This window comes from Moschus berezovskii, chromosome 4 (genome assembly GCF_049115385.1).
Source record: "Moschus berezovskii isolate FMDL1 chromosome 4, NW_MosBer_1.0, whole genome shotgun sequence".
Lineage (NCBI taxonomy): Eukaryota > Metazoa > Chordata > Mammalia > Artiodactyla > Moschidae > Moschus > Moschus berezovskii.
In genome coordinates, this window is record NC_142463.1 from 106,082,576 (window position 1) to 106,107,456 (window position 24,881).

Genomic DNA, 24,881 nt, shown 5'->3' on the forward strand with positions numbered 1-24,881 from the left:
TGTTATCCTCTATTTCTTTGCTATTGATCACTGAGGAAGGCTTTCTTATGTCTCCTTGCTTTTCTTTGGAACTCTGCATTCAAGTGGATACATCTTTCCTTTTCTCCTTTGCCTTTCTTTTTTATTTTTAAATTTTTATTGGAGGCTAATTATTTTACAATATTATATTGGTTGGTTTTGCCATACATTGACATGAATCCACCCCGGGTGTACATGAGTTCCCCCTCCCGAACCCCTCTCCCACCTCCCTCCTCCCCTTATCCTTCCTCTGGGTCATCCCCGCATACCAGCCTCGAGCATCCTGTAACATGCATCGACCCTGAACTGGCGATTCGTTTCACATTTCGCTTCTCTTCTTTTCACAGCTATTCAGAAAAGCGTACTTGGCACCTAAAACCATCTTGCATCCTCTTTTTGGGAAACAGTGTAAGCAGAGCTGCAATTAAGGAACCAACCTGTCGCCCCTCCTGACCACCAGGGGGTGCACTTTTCATCCGTCCAGGAAGCCCCAGGCTTTTATCCTACCCTGGGGTGCCTACCCCGCCAGGAGCTGTGCCCCTTCCCTGGAAAGTCTGCCACGGAGTTCCCAGACGCTGGCACCATGAGAGGCCCAGCCCTGAACCCTGAGGCACCAAGGCCCTCTCCATTCAGAGGGGCTGCTGGGTCCATAGAGGAGGTAAGGCCGGGACTCAGTCGAACCGCCCTTCCAGACATGGAGGATCCTGGAAGCAGAGCTCTTCTCATCGAGGAAGTTGTGGGGAGCTGAGGTGGCCAGGTAGCCAGGTGGCCTCTTGGGTAGACCCTCAACTGCTCGACTGTGTGTTTGGAAACTGCGAGATGGCTTGCTTCAGGCATCTGCCCTCAGAACACTGGTTCCTGGGGTGTCTGCCTGTCAAATGGGAAATTAGCGAAAATTACTTGCAGGTAAAGGAGTTGCGTTTACGGAAAGAGGGGGCGGGGCCCAGCTGACTCAGCTGGAAGACTGTTAGGAGCTTCGGAGTCCCAAACCTGGCTCACATAGCCTTCTGGGAAGCATTCTCCTTCTTCTGAGGTGACCAGAATGAACCAGGAGGCCTTGGGATCCTGAGACAGGACTGAGGTCGTGTCTGGCTTAAGGGAGAGATTGATGGTATGTCCCACTTTATGCGGGTACGCTTGGCCTCCGGAAGCACAGCGTGCACACCGTGTCTTGATTTTTTAAAATCAGTGCATTTGTGCTTTAGTCGTATCCAACTCTTTGAGACCCTGTGGACTGTAGCTTGCCAGACTCTTTTGTCCATGGGATTCTCCAGGCAAGAATATTGGAGTGGGTTGCCATATCCTCCTCCAGGGGATCTTCATGCATTGAACCTGGACTAGCGATTCGTTTTACATATGATATACATGTTTCAATGCCATTCTCCCAAACCATCCCACCCTCACCCTCTCCCACGGAGTCCCAAAGACTGTTTTATACATCTGTGTCTCTTTTGCTGTCTCGTATACAGGGTTATCATTTGCATCTTTCTAAATTCTGTATATATTCGTTAGTATATTGTATTGGTGTTTTTCTTTCTGGCTTACTTCACTCTGTATAATAGGCTCTAGTTTCATCCACCTCATTAGAACTGATTCAAATGCATTCTTTTTAATGGCTGAGTAATACTCCATTGTGTATATGTACCAAAGCTTTCTTATCCATTCGTCTGCAGATGGACATCTAGGTTGCTTCCATGTCCTGGCTATTATAAACTGTGCTGCAATGAACATTGGAGTACACGTGTCTCTTTCAATTCTGGTTTCCTCAGTGTGTATGCCCAGGAGTGCGATTGCTGGATCATATGACAGTTCTATTTCCACTTTTTTGAGGAATCTCCACACTGTTCTCCATAGTGGCTGTACTAGTTTGCATTCCCACCAACAGTATACGAGGGTTCCCTTCTCTCCACACCCTCTCCAGCATTTATTGCATGTAGACTTTTGGATAGCAGCCATTCTGACTGGTGTGAAATGGTATCTCATTGTGGTTTTGATTTGCATTTCTCTGATAATGAGTGATGTTGAGCATTTTTTCATGTGTTTGTTAGCCATCTTTATGTCTTCTTTGGAGAAATGTCTGTTTAGTTCTTTGGCCCATTTTTTGATTGGGTCATTAATTTTTCTGGAATTGAGCTGCAGGAGCTGTTTGAATATTTTGGAGATTAATCCTTTATCAGTTGCTTCATTTGCTATTATTTTCTCCCATTCTGAAGGCTGTCTTTTCACCTTGCTTATAGTTTCCTTTGCTGTGCAGAAGCTTTTGATTTTAATTAGGTCCATTTGTTTATTTTTGCTTTTATTTCCAATATTCTGGGAGGTGGGTCTTGGAGGATCCTGCTGTGATTTATGTCAGAGAGTGTTTTGCCTACATTCTCCTCTAGGAGTTTTATAGTTTCTGGTCTTACATTTAGCTCTCTAATCCATTTTGAGTTTATTTTGGTGTATGGTGTTAGGAAATATACCGTGTTCGTGGATTGGAAGAATAAATATTGTAAAAATGAGTATACTACCCAAAGTAATTTATACATTCAATGCAATCGCTATCAAGCTACCAACGATATTTTTCATAGAACTAGAACAAATAATCTCACAATTTGTATGGAAATACAAAAAACCTCAAATAGCCAAAGCAATCTTGAGGAAGAAAAATGGAACTGGGGGAATTAACCTGCCGGACTTCAGGCTCTACTACAAAGCCACAGTCATCAAGACAGTATGGTACTGGCATAAAGACAGAAATATAGATCAATGGAACAAAATAGAAAGCCCAGAGATAAATCCATGCACCTATGGACAACTTATCTTTGACAAAGGAGGCCAGAATATAAAATGGAGAAAAGACAGTCTCTATAACAAGTGGTGCTTGGAAGACTGGTCAGCCACTTGTAAAAGAATGAAACTAGAACACTTCCTAATACCATACACCGGAAGACAATTATTTTTAAAAGAAGTTTTCTTGTAAAATTGTGATAATGGTATGTGTGTCAATGGATGGATTTACAAGATTAAACAAAGTACATGAAAGTTCTGTAAACAATGCCTGACATGTAAGATCTCAGTACTTGGTTACTTATTGTGATTATCCTAAGTGGACAGGAGTTCTGGGAAACACTGGGATATATGGTCCTTCAGTTCAGTTCAATTCAATTGCTCAGTCCTGTCTGACTCTTTGCTACCCCATGGACTGCAGCATGCCAGGCCTCCCTGTCCATCACCAATTCCAGAGTTTAGTGAAACTCCTGTTTGTTGAGTTGGTGATGCCATCCAACCATCTCATCCTCTGTCATCCCCTTCTCCTCCTGCCTTCAATCTATCCCAGCATCAGGGTCTTTTCAAGTGAGTCAGCTCTTCACATCAGGTGGCCAAAGTATTGGAGTTTCAGCTTCAGCATCAGTCCTCCAATAAATGAATATTCAGCACTGATTTCCTTTAGGATGGACTGGTTGGATCTCCTTGCTGAGACGGTTTTAGCTCTCTTTTCCAAAAACTTATGGAAGCTCCTGATTTGCGGTCTAGCTTTCTTTTCCCTTTTACATGTGTTGCCCAGAGTGTCCTCACTGGCCAAAGGGAGAAGTTCCCTGCAACTCTACTGCTGCAACTCTACTACCCACTGGAAATTCCTGTCAGGTTAATTGCGGAGTTAACTACGAAATAGAGTTGCCAGCAGGTGGCCCCAGAGCACCATGGTCGTGTTTGCCTTTTTAGGTCCCGTCAAAAGGGTATTAGGGCTTCCTTTGTGGCTCAGTGGTAGAGAATCCACCTGCCTGTGCAGGAGATGTGAGTTTGATCCCTGGGTTGGGAAGATCCCCTGGAGAAGGAAATGGCAACCCATTCCAGTATTCTTGCTTGGGAAATCCCATGGAGAGAGGAGCCTGGCGGACTTAGTCCATGGAATAGCTAACAGTCAGACATGACTTAGTGACTAAACAATAACGAGCGGGTGTTTATTTAGGGATGCTTGAGAACGTGGGCAAGAGATTTGTGATTGTTTTTTTCTCTTTCATAAGATTTTGGCCTTTATTTGGTTCATTCATATAGTCATTCTTCAGATATTATTTTGGATGTATACTCTGTTCCAGATGCCATTCAGAGACTTGATATCAATGAACTAAAATAAAGATTCTTGCTGTCATGGAGGTTCCATTCTAGCAGGTAGCAATAACGATAGTAGATAAATTATATAGTGTTTTAGAAGTGTTATAGGCTTTTCTGATGGCTCAGTGGGTAAAGAATCCACTTATAATGCAGGAGACACAGGAGATGTATTTTTGATCCCTGGGTCAGGAAGATCCCCCGGAGAAGAAAATAGCAATCCGCTCCAGTATTCTTGCCTGAAAAATCACATGGACAGAGGAGCCTGGCAGGCTACAGTCCGAAGGGTTGCAAAGAGTTGTACATGACTGAGCATACACAGAGAAGTGTTACAGAAAAGAAAAGGATAAACCAGAGTCTGTGGGAGTGAGGTTGTTGGGATAGGCTGGCTGTAGTATTGAATATGATAGCTAGGTCGGGCTCATTAGGGAGCCAGGATGCGAGCAAGATTCGAAAGAAATGAAGTTAGCCAAGCAGAGATCTGGGTGAAGAGTATTTTTATTTGTAACAGTTACATTTACTCTGATTGAGGCTAGAGACATGTCTGAGGTTTTATAGGAGGTTGCTGGCAAAGTTGGTGTAATTTCCTCTCCTCATTTCTACCTCCATCTTCCTCACCACAGGAATTACCTCACACAGACATTACCACTCTGTGTTTCCCGGGGTGATGGAGGCTTCTTGTAAATCTGCAGTAATACATAGCTTGCTTAAGTGATGACTCACATTTGCTTGGCATATTTCCCCAATTGGGTAATACCAAACTCTCTATGATCTTTCTTTTTTTATGTAATGAATAATTATGTGCTTCATGCTGTGGAGGATAGAATTAAGGCATGGTTCCAGCACCTAAGGGCCTAATAATCTATCCATGAACATTTTGCTCTTCATTTTTTCTCTTTCGTCTACTTTCCCCACAAAAGTCCACTGATAATCTTTGTCTACAGCTTAAGCTTAGAACTGAGTCAGATGATCAAACTTAGCCCGCCAGCCTTGGTGTCAAGGTTCCTGAACTCTCCCCCAGATCCTTTTTGTTGCCTCTTGATACATGGTGCCCCTGTGTATCCCCTGGTCAGAGAGTGTACTCGCTCTAGCCTGTGTTGGACCAGGTCTATGAGACAAAGCTTATGCTTTATCCTCTACTCCTAGGCTTTAATTACATACCCTACCTGGGCTTTTATCCCTCCCCCCAACTGCCATCCCCTGGCCAGAACTGTCTCTCTGCCACTTTTATTCACAATTGTAGAAATCTCTTCATTGGAGACTCTGTGTTTTCCTGTTTGGAAATTGTGCTTCTTGGACACTGGTCTGTAGGCTTGTGCACTGTTCTTGGTGCCTTCAAGCTGCTTCTCTGAGCCTGAGTCAGTTCTCTCAGCCTCTGACCCTGAGAACTCTGGTCGTATCCTGAATCCCCGTCCCTTCCTGCCCACATGTGCTGTGAGGAGATTGTGATTGTCCTTGTTAAAGTCATTAGTTATGCATGGTGTTTGTGAAACAGCAGTGAGACTCAGCAAACTTTGAGGTACTTAAGTGTTTGAGAACTAGTCGTGTAGAGGAGAGGGAGCTTGGTAAGCCTGAGGTAGATAAAAATGAGGAAGCTTGGTCTTGAAGGGTGGGTAGAATTAATAGGTTTAGCAAGAGAACAGAGTGGGTTGAACATGAGGTTTTGTGGGACAATGAGACATGAGCCTAATGGAATGGAGAGGGTGTGTTTGGAAGTGGTGGTGTGAAGAGGTAGGTAGGTAGGGCAGGGCTGGAACAGAGCCTGGAGCACAGGTCAAGAAGGTTGCATTACAGTATCCTATTCTAAATAGGGATTTTCCTGGGAAGGTGACTTAAAGTCATAAGAGGGGCATGTCATTAGGACCTATATATCCACCTGCCTGTCTTTGAGGATCTCAAATTTACAACATTTCCAAATGCTGCTTATAAAAGAGCTTCCCTGTGCTGTTTGGTCATGGCATCCTGTTTCTTACCTATTTGCTTCTTTTTTCTCAGTTTCCTCTAGCGTATCCTGGAATGAACGCTGCCAGACTCTGGTTTCCTTTTGTGTCCCCAGAGTCCCTCACAGTATCAGATACTCGATGCTGTGAAAATACTTGACTGAGTGAATAAACTAAATATCTGTTTCTCCCAAGGATTGCACAGAATCAGACACTACTGAAGAGACTTAGCACATGTGCACACATGCACCCAAGCTTCTCTGCCCTCTCAGTGCTCAAATCTGCTAGTGCTGACACAACCTATCAGGCCTGCAGAGTTGGAAACTTGGAGTCAATCTTGGTGAAGGTGTGAGCACAGGACCTGGCTGCTCCTGAACTTGACATGGGGACAGTAATCCCACTGAGACCTTGTTTTTTAACTTCATTATGACAAGACAACACTTATATACCCAGTTGCATTTTAGATGTGAAGACTGAAAGCCTCAAACTTAAACATTGATAGGAGTAAAAACTCATTGGAAGGCAGGGCTGTGAATTGTAAATTACATATTTCTACAGGTAACCATCATGTTAGCTGTCGTGATTTCTTCCAAGGGGCAGAATCACACAGTGGTCAAGAGTATGGGCTCTGGAATCAGATTGCCTGGGCTCAAATCCTTGTGCTACTTACCAGCTGTGCATCTTTGGGAAAGCTGTGTAACCTCCATATGGCTCAATTTTCTCCTGTGTGATATATGGGTGAGACTAATACTTCCCTCACAGAGTTGCCATGATCCAGTTCTTAGAGCAGTGCTGGTACATATTAATGCTCAGCACGGTTTAACTATAATTATTCGCTCTTGGTATTTAATGGGCCATTGAGACAAGCTTGTTTCTCTTGCTGTTTTGGGCTGCTGCTCTGAGACAAGTGGCCTGGCCTCATTAAGATGTGGCCAAGGGTGTGGTAGGAAGAGATGTTTGAATCTGTTGAGTGAGGAGTGGGTTCCTGTAGGAGATGACAGTGGGCACAGAGGGAGGTCCCAGGTCCAGACAGGATTATTTCAGGTGGAAAGTGCATATAATTCCCTGACACAGTGGAGGAAGTGTTACTGCCTCGCTATGTATACACAGTGCTGCACAGAGATGGTAAGATGTCTGCTCTGTCCTGGTTTTGCTTTGTAGTAGGAGAAGGCAGCCCAGTCTGAAGACTGTGTTAGGCCTCATCGCAGTCCTGCTCTACTTTCCCATCCTCTCCTTCCTCAAATGACTCTCCAGCTCAGTGAGCTTAGCTGGACACTTCATCCCAAGAGTGGTGGTGGTGTTGAGGTGGACCAGAGGGCTTGGTGCTTTTTCCAAACTGGTCAACCGTGAAACGTTACTTTTCACCACTGAGTCCTAGTTCCCTGCAGCATCAAGCATTTAATTCTCTTACTACTTCCGTACAAACAGAGCAAAGATGGATTTGTTAACCAGTTATTTTGCACTGTCTAGTGGTTTTATTGTGCTGACTTTTAAAATACTTGGAAATGAAAAATTTTTTTTTTTAGGTACAGAAACATCTGTGGTCAGCCATGTGTAGTATTAACGAGGTCTTTCCCAGCCCACTGTGGGCTTTACACAGGTGTGCTCTGAGGGCTGCACAGTCCAGATTGAGGGACCTGAGGACAAAGATATCAGCATCCCTTTCTTCTGAATGCAAAAGGCAAGGTGCAGATATGAGATGTTCAAATTTGAAAGATGATGCTATTGCAAGGAACCTTTATTTTTTCCTACTCTGGCTCTATGAGAATAGAGAAAAGACTGCCTAAACAGAGATGGAGGGGAATTGGAGAAACATAAAGAGTAGGATTCAATTTATGGGTCTGATGCTGGGAAAGGTTGGGGGCGGGAGGAGAAGGGGACGACAGAGAATGAGATGGCTGGATGGCATCACCGACTCTGTGGACATGAATTTGAGTGTACTCCGGGGGTTGGTGATGAACAGGGAGGCCTGGCGTGCTGTGATTCATGGGGTCGCGGAGAGTCGGACACGACTGAGCGACTGAACTGACTGACTGACTGACTGATTCTTTCTTTGCTCCAGAGTTAGTGTGAAAGATGGTGAGTTTTTTTTTTTTTTTTAACAGAAAGGCATCATTGTATTTTCTGAATAAGACCTCGATCAGGGTAAGCAGTTCTTTGTGTAACGCATTGTACCCTGCCCAGAAATAAAGGAATCTCTTTAAATAAACATTTCCAATGTCAGTGCATAGCCCTGTCTCTCTAATGTGGGCATCTTAGAGCTGAGGGAACACATGCCTCTGTTAGTGTTACCAAGATGGCAGTCCTCGCAGACTGTGGGGGACTAACATGGTCTGACTTGTCTTGGGATGAGTGAGGGGCTGAGTGTCTCCTAGCCCAAAAGTGGTGTCAAAGGACACCTGCAAGTTCCATCCAGTTATTCCTCTTACTTTCCTGGATACTTGTCTGTCTTCCTCTTCACCATTCCAACCTTGTCACTTTTCTATTTTGAAAAAATTTAAGTCTTAGGATATGGTTTCACCTTGTCCATTTGGGTCTGTTTAGACTCAATCTCAAATATCTTCATATGTGACCCCTCTCTCTGTTCATCCTTTGACACTTTCCTAGACCTATTTCCAGAGCCAGAACCACTTCCTAAAATGGAGTCATCTTATTGTTGACAATATTCTGAAATACCTCTATCTGCTCCCCTCCTGTCATTTCACTCTTTCCGTGCCAACTTGATTTCCCAGGACTGAATATTTTACTGCCTGTGGCAGGTAGGTAGGACCACAGCTAGACTTGGGCATCTTTGTGTGAGTTAGAAAGGCTTCCTCTTTGGATGGATCTAGTGCTCTGGACACATCACTTGGCAAATAGGGGGGTCCCTGGGGAAAAGAAAAAAGTACTCAGGTGGATGTAGGTTTTTGCTAAGGATACATGGATTGTTAAAAGGACATGGATTGGATTTCTTGGACTTGCTCCCCGTGGGTACTTCTGGACAGTGGACAGATCTTACAGCTGTAGTTGGTGCCTTGTGTTAAGAAGAAAAACTTCAGAATCACAACACTTGGGTTCAAATGCTAGCTCTTGTGATCATAGCCAATTACTTAATTGCTGTGCCTCTCTGTCCTCATCAGTAAAATGGGTATATGGGATTATCTCTCATGGGGTAATTGAAAAGGTAGGATTCCGTAATCACACTTTTGAAAGTATGGGCCTCAGTCATGTTATAATGCATTATGAGTATTGACAGCATTGGGTAAACATCTCAAAGAGGTGCAGATCTGTCACCCCAGTTTCTCCCAGAGTGGGCAGAGGAGAAGGGTGGGATTATGGGTGCATCAAGATCAGCGCCTCCTGCTAAGCTTGATGACTCCTCATCTAGACATGGCTTCCACCTCCACTGAGATGTCACAGATAATGACTGTGATGGGCTGAGCTTGTTTTCTTGTCACTTCCTTCTCCTCCCTGTCCTCTCCCTCATGTCCCCCATGTACATATTCCTTCAATCAGCAATCTGATAGAATATCTACAACTGCATATTGCTTATTACTTGCTTTCCTGTCACTGTTAATTCTATATTTTGCTTGTCTCATTTTCTTTAGTTCTGTTTTCAAGAAAGGTCCCTTATCCTTAATTCTTCCTTTGGAAACTCCCTGCAGCCCCATGTTCTGTGATACATCTGGTTTTCTGTGATGCTGGTTCTCTTTACTCTGTGGAGTGGAGCCTGGTGCTCCCAGTGAAGGCATTGTGGGCTGGTGGATTGAGAATGAGTTTTGTGGTCAGTCACATCTGACCTACACATCGTGGCTGAGCTATGTGTCCTGGACTCACAGTTCACTTCTGAGAACCCCAGTTAGCACACTGAAAAGCTTAAGGATCTCTGCTCCAATGAGTTGTGAGGTTAAAAAGGAATACATGACCCGGCATTGATACATCAGTCCAAGTGTATTCCATATTGTTACTTCACCTTTACCTGAAAAGCTGCTGCTGCTGCTTGGAAGGCCTGTCTTTACCACAGTAATGGAATTAGGGGGAAATTTGCAAAATTATCCCTACCTTCACAGGCACACAGTTTGGGTCCAGGAGAGGTCCTGTCCATTTTTCCCTTTCCTGTAACCCTCTCTAGGGATCATTCAGTGTCTGGGACCCTTCACTTGTCCTTTCACCTGCCCTGCCAATTCCATACCTGCCATTAACTTCACTTTATTTTCTGTGCTTCCTCTGCCAGGTTTTTGTGTGTTGGTGAATATCATGTACTGTGGTGCATTCGCTGTTCTCTACACATTTGTGATTTTCCATCTTATTTCAGTTCTGAATCCTCTCTGACAGTCTCTTTCCTCATTCCTGGTTGATGCCCTTCCCAGACCTCTCAGTGCGTCACACCTTTCCCACTCGTTTCAAACTTCCTTCCCTTCCTCCCCATATTCCCTTTAGCAGATTATTTCACATCCTTTTTTGTTAAGAGGGAGAAGTCCCTAAAAAAACATTAGGGGTCTTTTCCTGAGAACAATGTTTCTTTGAATAAATGACATGGGAGACACTTAAAGGAAAAAAAACATGTCTTTGAGGTTTCCAGGATTACAGTTGGTCATTTCTTGCAGGTAAAACAGCCATTTCCCTACATGATTAATTATCATACTTGAGGATATCAGTATTGTGAAAGTCAGGGAGAAACATTTTTACATTAGGGAGCCTGCAGTTTATAGGAAAGGGCTCAAGACTTCATTGACTTGAAGAAACTAATTCTGGGTAGAATCTTGTTCCTTATTTTCAGGTTATCTCAGGGCATAAAGATTTTTTTCCATCTGCAGCAGTGGTATCTGATGTGTTTGGTCATAATAGTGATGGCCAAGGGGTCAGTTTTTTTTCTCCATAAGGGCACGCACGCTTGCTAAGTTGCTTCAGTTGTGTCCAATTCTTTGCAACCCTATGGACTGTAGCCTGCCAGGCTCCTCTGTCCCTGGATTCCCCAGTCAAGAATATTGGAGTGAGTTGTCAGGCTCTCCTGCAGAGGATCTTCCTGACTCAGGGGTGGAACTTGCATCTGTTTGTCTCCTGCATTGGCAAGAGGGTTCTTTACCTCTAGTGCCACCTGGGAAGCCCCTCCATAGGGACAACAGATGTGAATTCTCCTAGCCTCCATTCTTCTCAAAGGAATCCACTGGATCACAGATCATTTAAATGCAGATTTCTGGGTCCTATCTTCTAGAAATTCTGACTCAATGGGTCTGGGATAGAACCCAGGAATTGGCTTTTCAAATAAGTACCTCAGGTGATTATTCTCATCCTAGGAGCCTCTTTTAGTAGCACTGAGGTAAGAATGTCTTCACTCACTTTTACCTCTTTTTAGCATAGGGAAACCTATACACTTAGTTTAGTTTACTTTAGTTCTCAAATGTATAGGGAAACCTACCCTTTTCTAGGCTGATTCCAGTATATGTGCTCTTGTTTCCATTTCTGTCATTTCTTCCAGGTCCTTGAGCCAGCAATGAAACCCCTTTCTGGTATCGACTATCTCTTTATTTTCAGTCTCCTTCTGAAAATATGGCTTCCAAATATTAATATTTTTTCCAAATATTTCCAATTATTAATATTTTTCACTCATTTAGTAAATTTTATTGGGTGTCTCCTAGGTTTTCAACATGTACTTTAATTTCCTTCTTTGTAAAGACTTCTTCTCTCTTCCTTGCCTACTCTTGCACTTCTCTTTCCTGTCAGAGAAAAAATCTTGAAAGAATCTTTCCTTTCCATACTAACTTGTAATAATGATAACAGCAACAACAAATAGTAACAAGGTAGCCTAACTTGGAGGATGACTGTGGACCCAGCACTTTTCTAAGTGCTTTACATATGTTAACTATGTAGCAGATACTCTGTGTGTCCTTTAAAAATATATATATATTTGTACACACACACAGACATATATATATATATATTTCTGGACTGTATTCAGATATATTATCTAGTTGTTCACTCTTTTCCTAGTTCTGTATGGTTTTATTTACTGTAACTTTATAAAATGCATTTTATATTCATGCCTGTTGCTTAATGGAGTTCTCTTTTTTGGCTTCTGGAAGCAGCACTTTCTCCTTCTTCTCTTTCTACCTCTATTCACCTTTATCAACATTCTTCACTGACTTTTCTTCTCTGTGTTCCTCACAGTCCACTTAAGTCTTTCCTAACTAGCATTTCCAGCCACAGTTCCTGATCCTTTTTGCCTGCCTGCTTCAGTCTGAACGCACTACCTCTTTGATGTCTTTGCACGTGGAGTTTCGTTCTCTGCCTATGCAATCTGAGAGTACATTGTATGGCAGATTGTCACAGCTGTGTCTCAGAGTATCTGATGGTTTAATATCTTCAGCGTGTGGAATGCTCTAAGAGTTGTAGACAAGGACCAAGCAGGAGCTGGGAGGGCTGCTCAGGGATCTTTCATATATGGGATAGAGCATACAGAGTGGGGGAGTCGGAGGACACAGGAGGGGGTGATGGTGGCAGGGCTGAAACAGGGGATTCTGGGTGTTGGGGGAATTGACCTTGGATCATTGTTTTTAAAGAGTGCTAGACTGTGGGAGGTTGTTTATAATCAGTCCTACCGAACCTTAAATGAGGCTTGCCCTAGGGAGGACTAGGTCAGAAATGCCACCCTCTGGAATTAAAGCTAATGAGAACCATTAATTGTGATGAGATAAATAAAATGTGAGGAGATGAATTATCTGCAGCAGGGATCCTCCCTTAGGATTGTTCTTAGGTGTGTTGCTGATGAGCAAGAGTGTTTCTCAAATGTTCCTTAAGGACACTAAGTATCTTTGCATGGAGGTCAGGAAAAGGAGAGTCAGAGGATGAGTACCAGTTGGTGTGTCTCCAGCAGTGTCTAAACCACGGGGCTGATCCAGTCCTAGGTGTTTGACTGCAGTTGTTTAAAGGAAAATATTACTAGAGTGGCTGACATATGGTAACAACATATGTGCTTTTGAGTCAGACTGGGTATAAATCTTGTCTCTACTAATATAGGCAAGTCACTTAACCTTTCAGAGTTTCAGTTTCCTCTTCAGTAAAGTGAGTGTAGTTCCTCTAGTCATAGGGTTTCTGTGAGAGTGAAATTAAGCAATAAGTAATATATTAATAATATATGTAAAGCACATGATTTTGTATTCCCAGTTCATAAAATGTTAGTTTCATACTCTTTCCCTTTTAAGACAGATTATTAAAATCATCAGTTTACCATATCATGGTAGGCCACCTCTTTGAGAATCAAGCTTCTTTGTTGTAAAGCTCATTGAAGAATCTCTGCTATTTCTTAAATGCACCCACCCGGTGGGAGGGAAGTTCCCAAGATAGACAACTGGTTCCTGTTCTCAATGCATATCTATCTTGCATAAAAAAGCTGGACCATTAAGACTTTGCTTTGGTATGAATCTGTCTCTCAGAAATTGATTACATATGAGTGCACAGAAAAAAATTGACTTTGTTTTCTGAATTGGGATGCAGACCCTGGATAAGTTCCTGAGATCCTGTAAGATTCTACCTTCAAGAGTTAGTCTACCCCTTTCTGTTTTCTTTTTTTTTCTAAGTGAAATATTACAATTCTTAGATTTTAGAGTCATAACAAGGAGAAGAGGAATAGTATGAAAAATTTGACTTAGCTATACAATGAGGTATTTATTTGAAATTTTTTGCTTTATCTTAATTTTCTTTCTCCTGAACCCTGAAATTTAGAAGAGGTAAAGAATAAGGTTGAGATATCGCCTGGTGAAAGGGTCAGATTTGGATCTCATCCTTGTAGACTTAGATGTGCACTGATGTTGGTGTCTCAAGAGTTACTTAGATTCAGGAAAACTGTTTCTCTGTAAGTAACCTAACCAGGTCTGAAACATGAAACTAGCGTGCCAGCTTATTAATTTCCAATCAGAAATGTGCTATCAGAAACACTGATTGTCTTTATTTTTAAAATTTGTTATTTATTTATTCTTGACTGCACTGGGTCTTTGTTGCTGCTCAGGCTTTTCTCTAGTTGTAGAGAGTGAGGGCTCGTCTCTAGTGTGGTGTATGGGTTTCCCATTGTGGTGGTTTCTCATTGCGATGGCTTCTCTTGTTGCAGAGCGTGGGCTGTAGGCACACAGGCCTCAGTAGTTGTGGTACACTGGCTTAGTTGCCCCGCAGTATGTGGAATCTTCTCGGACCGGGGATCAAACCTGTGTCCTCTGCATTGGCAGATGGAGTCTTAACCACTGGACCACCAGAGAAGTCCCTAGATGTCCTTTTTAATCTGATTAGTCAATGCTTCCTCCTTTGGGGAAAATAACAGGAAGCCAGAATTTCAGAAGTCTCCTTGGTGAGTTTCAAGTCTGAAGCACACAGGTGGTTGTGATTTGGATGGTGAATCTCATTAGGTGTTGATGTGCTGATTCATTTATTTCAACAATATGTCAGTGGAGTAGCTTGTCAGAACACTTTCTTCCTTGAATGGTCTTTGATGGCATCCTCGCATTGATCTTTGTGTCCTTCTTTTTGTGAAATATTGAATAATTATGGCTATAAACAAGTGTAGGGAATAATATAATAATAAATATCAACTTACTTAAGAAAACTTTTGGACTTGTTTTTTCTTTCAGTCCCATTTTCTTCCCTCTCTCCAGAGGTAACTGCTGTTCTGAATCTGGTGTTTTACATTCCCATAAAGACTTTTATATTTACCAAATATGTGTTAACTACAAATAATAAATAAGTTAACACATATTTGACAAATAGTAATGGGCTCCCCTTATAGCTCAGTTGGGAAAGAATCTGCCTGCAATGCAGGAGACCCAGGTTCGATTCCTCAGTTGCAAAGATCCCCTGGTGAAGGAAATGGCAACCCACTCCAGTATTCTTACCTGGAGAATCTCATGGACAGAGGAGCCTGGCGGGCTACAGTCCATGGGTTGCAAGAGTCAGACACTACTTAGTGATTAAGCCACCACCACAAATAATAATACAGATATTATGATGTGTATTGTAATACTTTATAAAGAGTAACACACAGTATATAGATGTCTTACAGTTTTGTAATGTTTATATTTTGGGGACTTCTCCGTATTGAGATGCACAGAGAGTCTCTGACTCACAGTGGTTTGGCTTATACCTTTTTCAGCTTTGTGATGGTTTGAAAGTGATAGGCCTTCAGTGGAAACTGCTCTTTGCATTTTGAGTTTAGATATTCCCCTAGGCTAGTGGCATGTGGCACAGTTCTGTCTAGGTGCTAGTCAGTGGCAGGGAGCCGTAGCTTCTGGGCAGCTATGCAATCACGAGGGCAAACAACTGATAACAACCATTTCATTTTTCTCTTCAGTATAATATTCAACAAATTATATGTAATGTACAACAATTTGTTATAAAATAGGCTTTGTTTTAGATGATTTTGCCCAGCTAAAGACTAATATAAGTGTTTTGAGCATATTTAAAGTAGGCTAGACTAAGCTATGATGTTTGGTAGAATAGGTGTATTAAACACATTTTCACTGTAATGTATTTAACCTTACAATGATTTTATTGGGATGTAGCTCTCATCATAAATTGAGGATGATCTGAATACACTTCGGAGCAGAAAACTTTTCCCTTCTTTCCTTCTAGTTTCTGTGGCTAGCCTAATAATTAAGGTGATATAAGACAGATTAATTGGAGAAAAACAAATTTAATTTCATACATATGGGAGTTCCATAAAAATATTAGACTCAAAGGCAGTCAGGCAGTTGAGGCTTATATAACCGTTCTGAGCAAAGGAGAAGAGGGCGCTGTGCTACGCTTAGTTGCTCAGTTGTGTCCAGCTTTTTGCGACCCCATGGACTGTAGCTTGCCAGCCTTCTCTGTCCATGGAGTTCTCCAGGCAAGAATGCTGGAGTGGGTAGCCATTCCTTTCTCCAGGGGATCTTCCCAACCCGTGAATTGAACTGGGGTCTTCTGCAATGTAGGTGGATTGTTTACCAGCTGAGCTACCAGGGAAGCCCAGAGACGAGGGTAGGGGACTTCAAAGGGATGAAGACAATTCATAAGAAGATGAGAAGAGCAAAGGTTTGGTAAACAAATGTTTTCCAGGCCATGTAGATAAGTCTTCTGGATACAAAAAGTTATCTCTGCCAATAGCATTGATCCTAGCATAGGCCTTGTGAAAAGTCAAAGTGTTAGTCACTCAGTTGTGTCTGACTCTTTGCAATCCCATGGACTGTAGGCCACCAGGCTCCTCTGTCCCTAGAATTCTCCAGGTGAGAATACTGGAGCGGGTTGCCATTCCCTTCTCCAGGGGGATCTTCCCAACCCAAAGATCAGACCTGGCTCTCCTGTATTACGAAAGATTCTTTACCGTCTGAGCCACTCAAGAATCCCTCCCCATCCCATCCCGCTGGTTCATCCCAGTGCACCAGCCCCGAGCATCCTATATCATGCATGAACCTGGCGATTCATTTCACATATACATGTTTCAATGCCATTCTCCCAAATCATCCCACCCTTGCCCTCTCCCACAGAGTCCAAAAGACTGTTCTATATATCTGTGTTTCTTTTGCTGTCTCATATACAGGGTTATCATTACCATCTTTCTAAATTCCACATATATGCGTTAGTATACTGTATTGGTGTTTTTCTTTCTGGCTTACTTCACTCTGTATAATAGGCTCCAGTTTAAAATTGACTTGTTTGTCTTGTTTTCGAATTAAAAAATATTTGTATATTCTGGGTTATTTGTGAAGGACAGGGTCTTGGACAATAACTATTTAAGTTATTTCTAGTATGGCCACCTGTGTGTGAGAGTGAACTGAAGCAGAGAGGAGACAAACCTCAGTATTTCATCATCATTATTTATTGTCAATTTTAATCCAGTCAGTTATTTGAACCCAGAGACTTGAAACAAATATACTACAGTCAAAGAAAGAAACTATAAAGTAGTTGCTGACAGTATTTTGTTCCATTGCTGTATAAATGATATTTTCCTCTGAGGAAGGCCAGTGAACTACAGAGGTAGTTTGGAGCCACTGTGTTTTCATGCTCTTGCTCTTCTAATTTGTTTTTTTTAAAACTTGGAGAAAATTCTTAGTAGTAGGGGTCAAAATCTTTCTTGCTGAAACCAAGTCAGAGCTAACATTTAGATCCTTCAATCCTTAACTGATTCATCCCTGCCCTTTAAGAAAAAAATGCTCTCATTCACAGGTTAGGGAAGAAGCACCTGGTGCCAATTTTTAATGCCTCTTGTTAGTTTATTCATTAAAAATGCAGCTAAGAAAAGGAGCTTTTGATAAGCAAAGATGCTATTGATGCTACATCTTTGCTTTTAGGGTCTTTTCTGCCACCATCCATTGTGGAGCATACAGAAAATTATGGTCCATGTTGGTATAAGAGAAGCTTTGGCTCCAGAACTGGTAACACATTTATAAGTTTTTGCTTTTTAGAGATGAAAGATTAGTTTTGGCATCATGTGATGAGTAAGGAGCTGTCCAAAAGACACCTCAACTAAACCCCAAGCTCCTTAAATGTTTTGCATTATTCTTCTGAATTTATTTTCATACATCATTTATTCAACTCTGTATTGCCTAACAAAGTAGTCCCCATACCCTACATTCTTTGGAAGGAACACAATAACAAGGAATTAAGTACAGTTACATGTTTAAAAGGAAAAGACAGAAATAGATCATCTACTTTCAGAAAGAAGTTTTGTAATGAATTGCTTGTAAGTTTCATAATTTTTGAACTACTACTTGAGCTAACTTCACTTCTATTTACTATTCATCACTTGAATTAGCACCTCTGCTCTTGGACATACTCATAGAGTGGAGTGCTGCTCCGTAACTTGTAGAAACTTGAGTTTGTATCTCTCCCTCCATAGTGACCTCCTTCTCTCAGGTAATAATAGCCACCTTGTCTATTATCCTCCTTGCAAATTAACAATGTATTGCTAGTGTTAGATCTAGATTCTCCATAGGATGGTGTAAACTGTCTAAAGCCACAACTTGAGGAGCTTTCTTCTTGTCTATAACTACCTCCTGGTTGCCCTTCATTACAATTTGAATAGCTGTAGCCAGATTCTGTTTGACCCTGGCTGCATCCTTGGCTTTGTTGCCTACATGTTTCTGATTGTCCACAAATACTCTCATTTCCATCAGACTTGCTACTTGTTGGGCTACAACTCCTACTTCTTTCTCTTTGACTGTACCCTGACCATTCCTGGCTGTTTCTTCTTGATTGATTGGGAGTTGAGCCTATTTGAGGTCTACTATACCCACCATGAGTTCCACTTGAACTTGACCTACATCTCCCTTGTGATTCATATTGCTCATAGCTAGAATGCTGACCAGATCCAGAACCACATTGTCCAGAGCTAGATGAGTGACATGAGCCAGGCCCATGTTGTTCAGAAGTAGAACACTGACCCAAGCCTGATCCATGTTGACTCTGGGTATAACTCTGACCTGAGCCAGATCTGTGTTGGCCGTAGCTAGAAGACTGACTCGATCCAGACCCAAACTGGCTGCGGCTCGAGGACTGACTTGAGCCAGTGCCACACTGGACATGGCCAGAAGAATGTCCTGATCCAGACCTCTGTTGACTATAGTGAGAAGGTTGACCTAATCCAGACCCACACTGGCCATAGCTAGAAGACTGACCTGATCCAGATATATGTTGACCATAACTGGAAGACTGACCTGAACCAGATATGTTTTGACCAGAGCTTGATGATTGTCCTGAAGTAGGCCCATGGTGTCCATATGTAGAGGACTGACCTAAGCCAGATCCATGTTGACCAAAGCCAGATGACTGTCTTGAGCTAGAACCATGCTGACCAAAACTAGAAAACTGACCTGAGACAGATCCATGTCGTCTGCAGCCAGAAGACTGACTTGAACCATATTGACTTGAGCCACATTGACCATAGCTGGAAGACTGACCTAAGTTAGATCCCTGTTGGCTGCAGCTTGATGACTGTCCTGAAGTAGAACCATGTTGCCCAAAGCTAGAGGATTGACCTAAACCGGAGCCAGGCTGACCAAAGCCAGATGACTCTCTCGAGCTAGAACCACGCTGACCAAAACTAGAAGACTGACCTGAGCCAGATCCATGTCGGCTATGGCTAGAAGACTGACTTGAGCCAGACCTGTGTCTGCTGTGGCTGTAAGATTGACTTGAGCCATATTGACCTGAACCATGTTGACCATAGCTGGAGGACTGACCTAAATTAGATCCCTGCTGGCCATAGCCTGATGACTGTCCAGAAGTAGAACCATGTTGTCCATAGCTAGAGGACTGACCCAAGCCAGATCCATGCTGACCAAAGCCAGATGATTCTCTTGAGCTAGAACCATGCTGACCACAGCTAGAAGACTGACCTGAGCCAGATCCATGTTGGCCGTGGCCAGAAGACTGACTTGAGCCAGACCTGTGTCGGCTGTGACCAGAATACTGACTGTACTGACTGGAGCTATATTGACTTGAGCCACGTTGACCATGGTTAGAGGACTGACCTAAGTTAGATCTCGGCTGGCCACAGCCTGATGACTGTCCTGAAGTAGAACCGTGTTGCCCAAATCTAGAGGACTGACCTAAACCAGAGCCATGCTGACCAAAGCCAGATGACTCTCTTGAGCTAGAACCATGCTGACCAAAGCTGGAAGACTGACCTGAGCCAGGTCCATGTTGGCTGTGGCCAGAAGACTGACTTGAGCTAGATCTGTGTCGGCTGTGGCTAGAAGATTGACTTGAGCCATATTGACTTGAACCATGTTGACCATAGCTGGAGGACTGACCTAGGTTAGATCCCTGCTGGCCACAGCTTGATGACTGTCCTGAAGTAGAACTGTGTTGTCCATAGCTAGAGGACTGACCTAAGCCAGATCCATGTTGACCAAAGCCAGATGACTCTCTTGAGCTAGAACCATGCTGACCAAAGCTAGAAGACTGACCTGAGCCAGATCCATGTTGGCTGTGGCCGGAAGACTGACGTGAGCCAGATCTTTGTCGGCTATTGCTAGAAGATTGACTTGAGCCATACTGACTTGAGCCATGTTGACCATAGCTGGAGGACTGACCTAAGGTAGATCCCTGCTGGCCATAGCCTGATGACTGTCCAGAAGTAGAACCATGTTGCCCATAGGTAGAGGACTGACCTAAGCCAGATCCATGTTGACCAAAACCAGATGATTCTCTTGAGCTAGAACCATGCTGACCAAAGCTAGAAGACTGACCTGAGCCAGATCCACATCGGCTGTGGCCAGAAGACTGACGTGAGCCAGATCTGTGTCTGCTATGGCTATAAGACTGACTTGAGCCCCGTTGACCATAGCTGGAGGACTGACCTAAGTTAGATCCCTGCTGGCCACAGCCTGATGACTGTCCAGAAGTATAACTATGTTGTCCATAGCTAGAGGACTGACCCAAACCAGATCCATGTTGACCAAAGCCAGATGATTCTCTTGAGCTAGAACCATGCTGACCACAGCTAGAAGACTGACCTGAGCCAGATCCATGTTGGCCGTGGCCAGAAGACTGACTTGAGCCAGGCCTGTGTTGACTGTGACCAGAATACTGACTTGAGCCATGTTGACCATAGCTGGAGGACTGACCTAAGTTAGATCCATGTTGGCCACAGCTTGGTGACTGTCCTGAGGTAGAACCATGTTGTTCATAGCTAGAGGATTGACCTGAGCCAGTTCTATGTTGATTAAATCCAGAAGACTCTCCTGAGCCAGACCTGTGTTGTCTAAAGCCAGAAGACTGACCTGAGCCAGTCCTTTGTTGGCCATAGCTAGATGTCTGACTTGATTCAGACCTATGCCGGCCATGATTAAGAGATTGACTTGATCCAGAACTGTGTTGGGCACAGCTGGATGACTGACCTGACCCAGATCCATATTGACCACAGCGAGTAGAGTGACCTAAGCTAGGTCCATGATGGCTGCAGTTCGGTGACTGTCTTGAAGTAGAACTATGCTGTTCATAGCTAGAGGACTGACCTATGCCAGTTCCATGGTGACTAAAGCCAGAAGACTGACCTGAGCTAGATCTATGTTGTCCATAGCCAGAGGACTGACCTGATCCAGACCCATGTTGGATACGGCTAGATGGCTGTCCTGAGCCTGACCTGTGTTGGCCATAACTAGATACCTCACTCGAACTAGAAGTAGAACAATTTCCTTCTTCCTCACAATTTCCTGATTGGTATCCTTCATTTGATTCATGCCATCTCTGCTGAGAAGGCTGGCCGGAGCCATAGCCATGACCATAACCAGCAGGCTCATTTGAATTTGACCAGTGGTCTTGTCCTTCACAACTCCCTGAGATGAATCCATGATGCTCCTTACTAGGTGACTGGCTTGGTTTTCTCTTATGTTGTCTATTCCCCAGAGATTCATTTGAGTCAGACCAGTTTTGATCAGAACTGAATGACTGATCCTCTGAGTGGCTCACATGCCCTTGTTCTCCGTAAGCGCCTGACCAGTTTCCTGAGTTTGCTCTTGTTCTGTGGTTGCTTGAATGAGTATAACCAACTTCTTCACTCCTGGACCTTTTGTGCTGGTGAGAGCCATGTTTGTTTTTCTTGCTACCCTTGAAGTGGCCTGAATTTGAATCCCTCCTTCTTTCCCTAGCGCTTTGCCTGTCCCCAGAACTAGACAAGCCTCCTTGATGCCCAGTCGTTCTGGAGCTGGACCTAGACCCGTGTCTAACGCTACCTCTCGAGCCTCTGGAATGGGAGTCATTCTCTCCTTCACGCCAGCTTAAGTGACTGGCAGACGATTCTTGCCCTTCGCCCTCCTCTTCTGTTTCACTCTGTTCCTCTTGATCCTGGTGACTGTGATCTCTTTGCTTTGACCCTGAAGCTTGGCAGTAATCTTTGCTGACGATTTTATTACAGGCCCGAGCCAGCTTGAATATCATCAGAAGGTACTCAGTAAAGTCTACTTTCTTGTTATGGTCTCGATCTAGATTTTGCATGATGATATCTACAGTGTCTGGATCATCTGGATTCTGCATAGGAACAAAGTACAAAAGGAAGCTCTGTGAGTGTGCAGCACACACTGAGCGAACCAATTGAAGGAAGACTGTAGAAATGTGAGTGCTTAGCTTAATTAAGTGGAGCTCAATCTCATAGTCCTTTACGCTGACCTGCCCTATTCTGGGCAGAAAGAGAGAAAGGAATATGCAATGAAGACCTAGAAGAGGATGCAACTGGGGATGACAAGGAACAGGGAATTATTTTTTAAGGAATGGGTCAAATGAATGTGATTAGCTAATTTATAAATAATAACAACCACTGGGGGTTCAGGGATGGTTAATGAGAGGAAGTGATGTCTTTTGAATGATGGGATGGGTGAGTCAAATAAAGAGGTGGGGAAAGGAGAGGGGAGAAAGCTTGTTGCAGACAGAGGGAACAATATGAACAGAGAGCTGGAGTTGAAAGGAAGCATGGCTCATACAAGGAACTGAGAGATTTGGGATTGCTAAATGTGGAGTCTCAATAGTCAAGAGATATGCCTGGAGAGATAAATCAGGACCAGATCATGCATTTTGAATTGTGCTAAGGAAATTTGGAGTTTTAGAGCTGGGAACTGTGAAGAATTTTGAGTTGAGTTGTGGAATGATTCGATTTGCATATAATGCTGAGCTTGGAAGTAGAAGGTGGTCTGAACCAAAGGACTAGTAATAGTGACGGAGAGAAATGAACTGTTGAGAGACTGTTGGTGAATTTTATGGGGGTTGGAGGGTGGAGGATCCTGCTGAGAGAGAAAGCCAAGAATGGCACCAGATTATGCCTTGGTTGAAGAGGAGTAAGGAGTTTAGAGGGGAAGATGATGAGTTTTGCATCTGGTATTGAATTTAAGACCTCCATAGGAATCCAAATAAAACTATTCAGTATACAGCTTGATTTAATGAACTGAGGATCAAGAGCTAGACCTAAGTTTACAAATATTTACTCCTTAGCTAACATTAGAGGGTGGTAGTTACTTTATTTTGTGATTTAGGAGTAACATGCTAATTTCCTGAACTCAGAAACATTATTATGCCAGAATCTCAGAAATGGACAGTGGTCAGGATATCTGAAGAAAGGCAAAGAAAGGGAAGAAGATAAATTTCATCTATTTTACAGTTTTTCTGAGAACCAGCTCAGTTTCTTTCCAGAAGAATTGCTCACACAGGACATTATTTAATCCATTGATTTTCCCCTATTGTTTAGTAGGATCACTTCCCTTGGACATGTGATGGAAAAATATTGGATAAACTTTTGACCTTACCGCAAGCCTGTGCTAAACTCTCTTCTTTATCACTAAGTAGGAAAAGTCCTCTATGAGTTTGACATCCATGACAAAAAGGTAGGAAGGAGGTGATGAAAAGAATTGCAGCTGTGTTCAGTCCTGACACGGAGTTCTTACCTTCAGAATTTGACCAAACTCATTTTCCAAAAGTTCTTTCAGTTCTGCCTTGTTCAACATGTCACACTCCCCATCCTGGTTGGCATATTGGTAGAAAATATCGATGACAGTAACAATGCTTTGCAGGAGTTTCGACATCCTTTTGTAAATTCAGATTAACCTAGAGGGAAAATAAGGACAGAGATCCACCTGCTATTATCCTTTTCTCATGTTTAAATAGATAAGTAGAGTCATTTGTAATAATTGTGCAGTGTTAGTCAGCCATAATTAATTTCATCCTGTCGCAATAAAGAACCAATCCAGAGTTGAATGACTGGTTCAACCCATGTAGCAAGAAAGTGATGTAATTAGGAACAGTGTCTCTTCTTTCTATGCCTGAGTAAATGTAGCAGCAATCACTTTCTGTTTCAGGTTCCCTGCTTCTACCAGGGATAATTTTAAGAGCTTTTTTGTGGAGCTATAGGAATCCTAGGTGCTCCAGTCTATCCACTTCCTCAGTTTCTCTCTCAATCCAAACTCTCACTCTCGGGAGGGACAGCCCCATCATCTTTGTTTGTGCTTGACTCTAGCTGAGAGGCACCAGGACTCACTTGGATGCTCAAGACTCTAGGTCAGAGGAAGTAGACAAAGTAGGCAAAGCCAACTATAAGCCTAGGCAATATGGAGCTAGGCGCTATTGCTAGGATGCTCAGCTTCTGTTTTTATTCTTTAAGCAGCACTGACCCTCAGGCTTCAGGCTTCCCAAGTGGTCCCATGAGTGGTAAAGAATCCTCCTGCCAATGCATGAGACCCAGGAGACGTGAGTACAATCCCTGGGTCAGAAAGATTCCCTGGAGGAGGAAATGGCAACCTACTCCAGCATTCTTGCCTGGAGAATCCCATGGACAGAGGAGCCTGGCGGACTACAGTCCATGGGGTCTCAAAGAGTTGAGTGTGACTCAGGATGATGAGCATGACTCTAAGGCTTTACTTCAGAGAGAAAAATCTCAAAGGAGGCAACTTTCCTGGTGGGTAACTTGAGCCTTGTGATATTTAAGGAAATGATCCCAAAGAAGGAGGTGCTGCTTGCCTCAGTCTTCGCTTTCCTCCTCAACAAAGTTAAACTTATACTAAAGTTCCCCTAAGTATGTATATTAAAAAGGAGCCGGGTACCAGAGCCTGCTTGCCTTAGAGTGCATCATGGATGCTCATAATTTATACCCCTAAATGCTCCCCACTTACCTGGTTCACCAGAGGAACAAGTAGGATGGAGGCTGAAGCAACTTTCAGGGTGCTGCTAGTGGGGATAGTGGCCTTTTTATAGAAGGAATAATGGTCCATCTTAGGGAGGAGCTGCTTTCTTTGAGATGTCCTAATTCATTCCCAAACAAGTGCAGTTCCACCTCCATCTCCACCTTCTCACTTCCTTACCCACCCACCTGAGATTGCGTTAGCAGTTCCCAAATCTGGGCTAGTATCA

At 43.2% G+C, this 24,881-nt stretch overlaps 2 protein-coding genes across 2 annotated transcripts in view; one reads left to right on the forward strand and one right to left on the reverse strand.

Annotated features, from left to right (window-relative positions):
- LOC129535561 (NBPF family member NBPF4-like) overlaps window positions 1-24,881 on the forward strand; it is a 319,223-nt gene that overhangs the window by 248,272 nt on the left and 46,070 nt on the right. Inside the window, exon 8 of the mRNA XM_088835766.1 lies at window positions 366-676. The gene's annotated coding sequence lies outside the window, so the exon portion shown is untranslated. The remainder of the gene's footprint in view (window positions 1-365; window positions 677-24,881) is intronic.
- LOC129540419 (uncharacterized) lies at window positions 18,260-24,694 on the reverse strand. Its single transcript, XM_088835008.1, has 4 exons — window positions 24,644-24,694; window positions 23,423-23,582; window positions 18,470-22,019; window positions 18,260-18,378 (listed from the first exon to the last, which is right to left on the reverse strand). The coding sequence occupies exons 2-4, from the start codon at window positions 23,558-23,560 to the stop codon at window positions 18,260-18,262; spliced, it is 3,807 nt and encodes a 1,268-aa protein (XP_088691134.1). The 5' UTR covers window positions 23,561-23,582; window positions 24,644-24,694.

What these genes read in the sequence shown, in the direction of transcription:
- LOC129540419 (XM_088835008.1), bottom strand. Translation starts at nt 23,560, where the DNA reads ATGTCGAAACTCCTGCAAAGCATTGTTACTGTCATCGATATTTTCTAC. An exon ending in AGTTTGGTCAAATTCTGAAG is followed by an intron (nt 22,020 to 23,422) that starts GTAAGAACTCCG and finishes GTTCCTATGCAG; the next exon opens with AATCCAGATGATCCAGACAC. An exon ending in CCAACACAGATCTGGCTCAG is followed by an intron (nt 18,379 to 18,469) that starts GTCAGAGTTATA and finishes TCACTCATCTAG; the next exon opens with CTCTGGACAATGTGGTTCTG.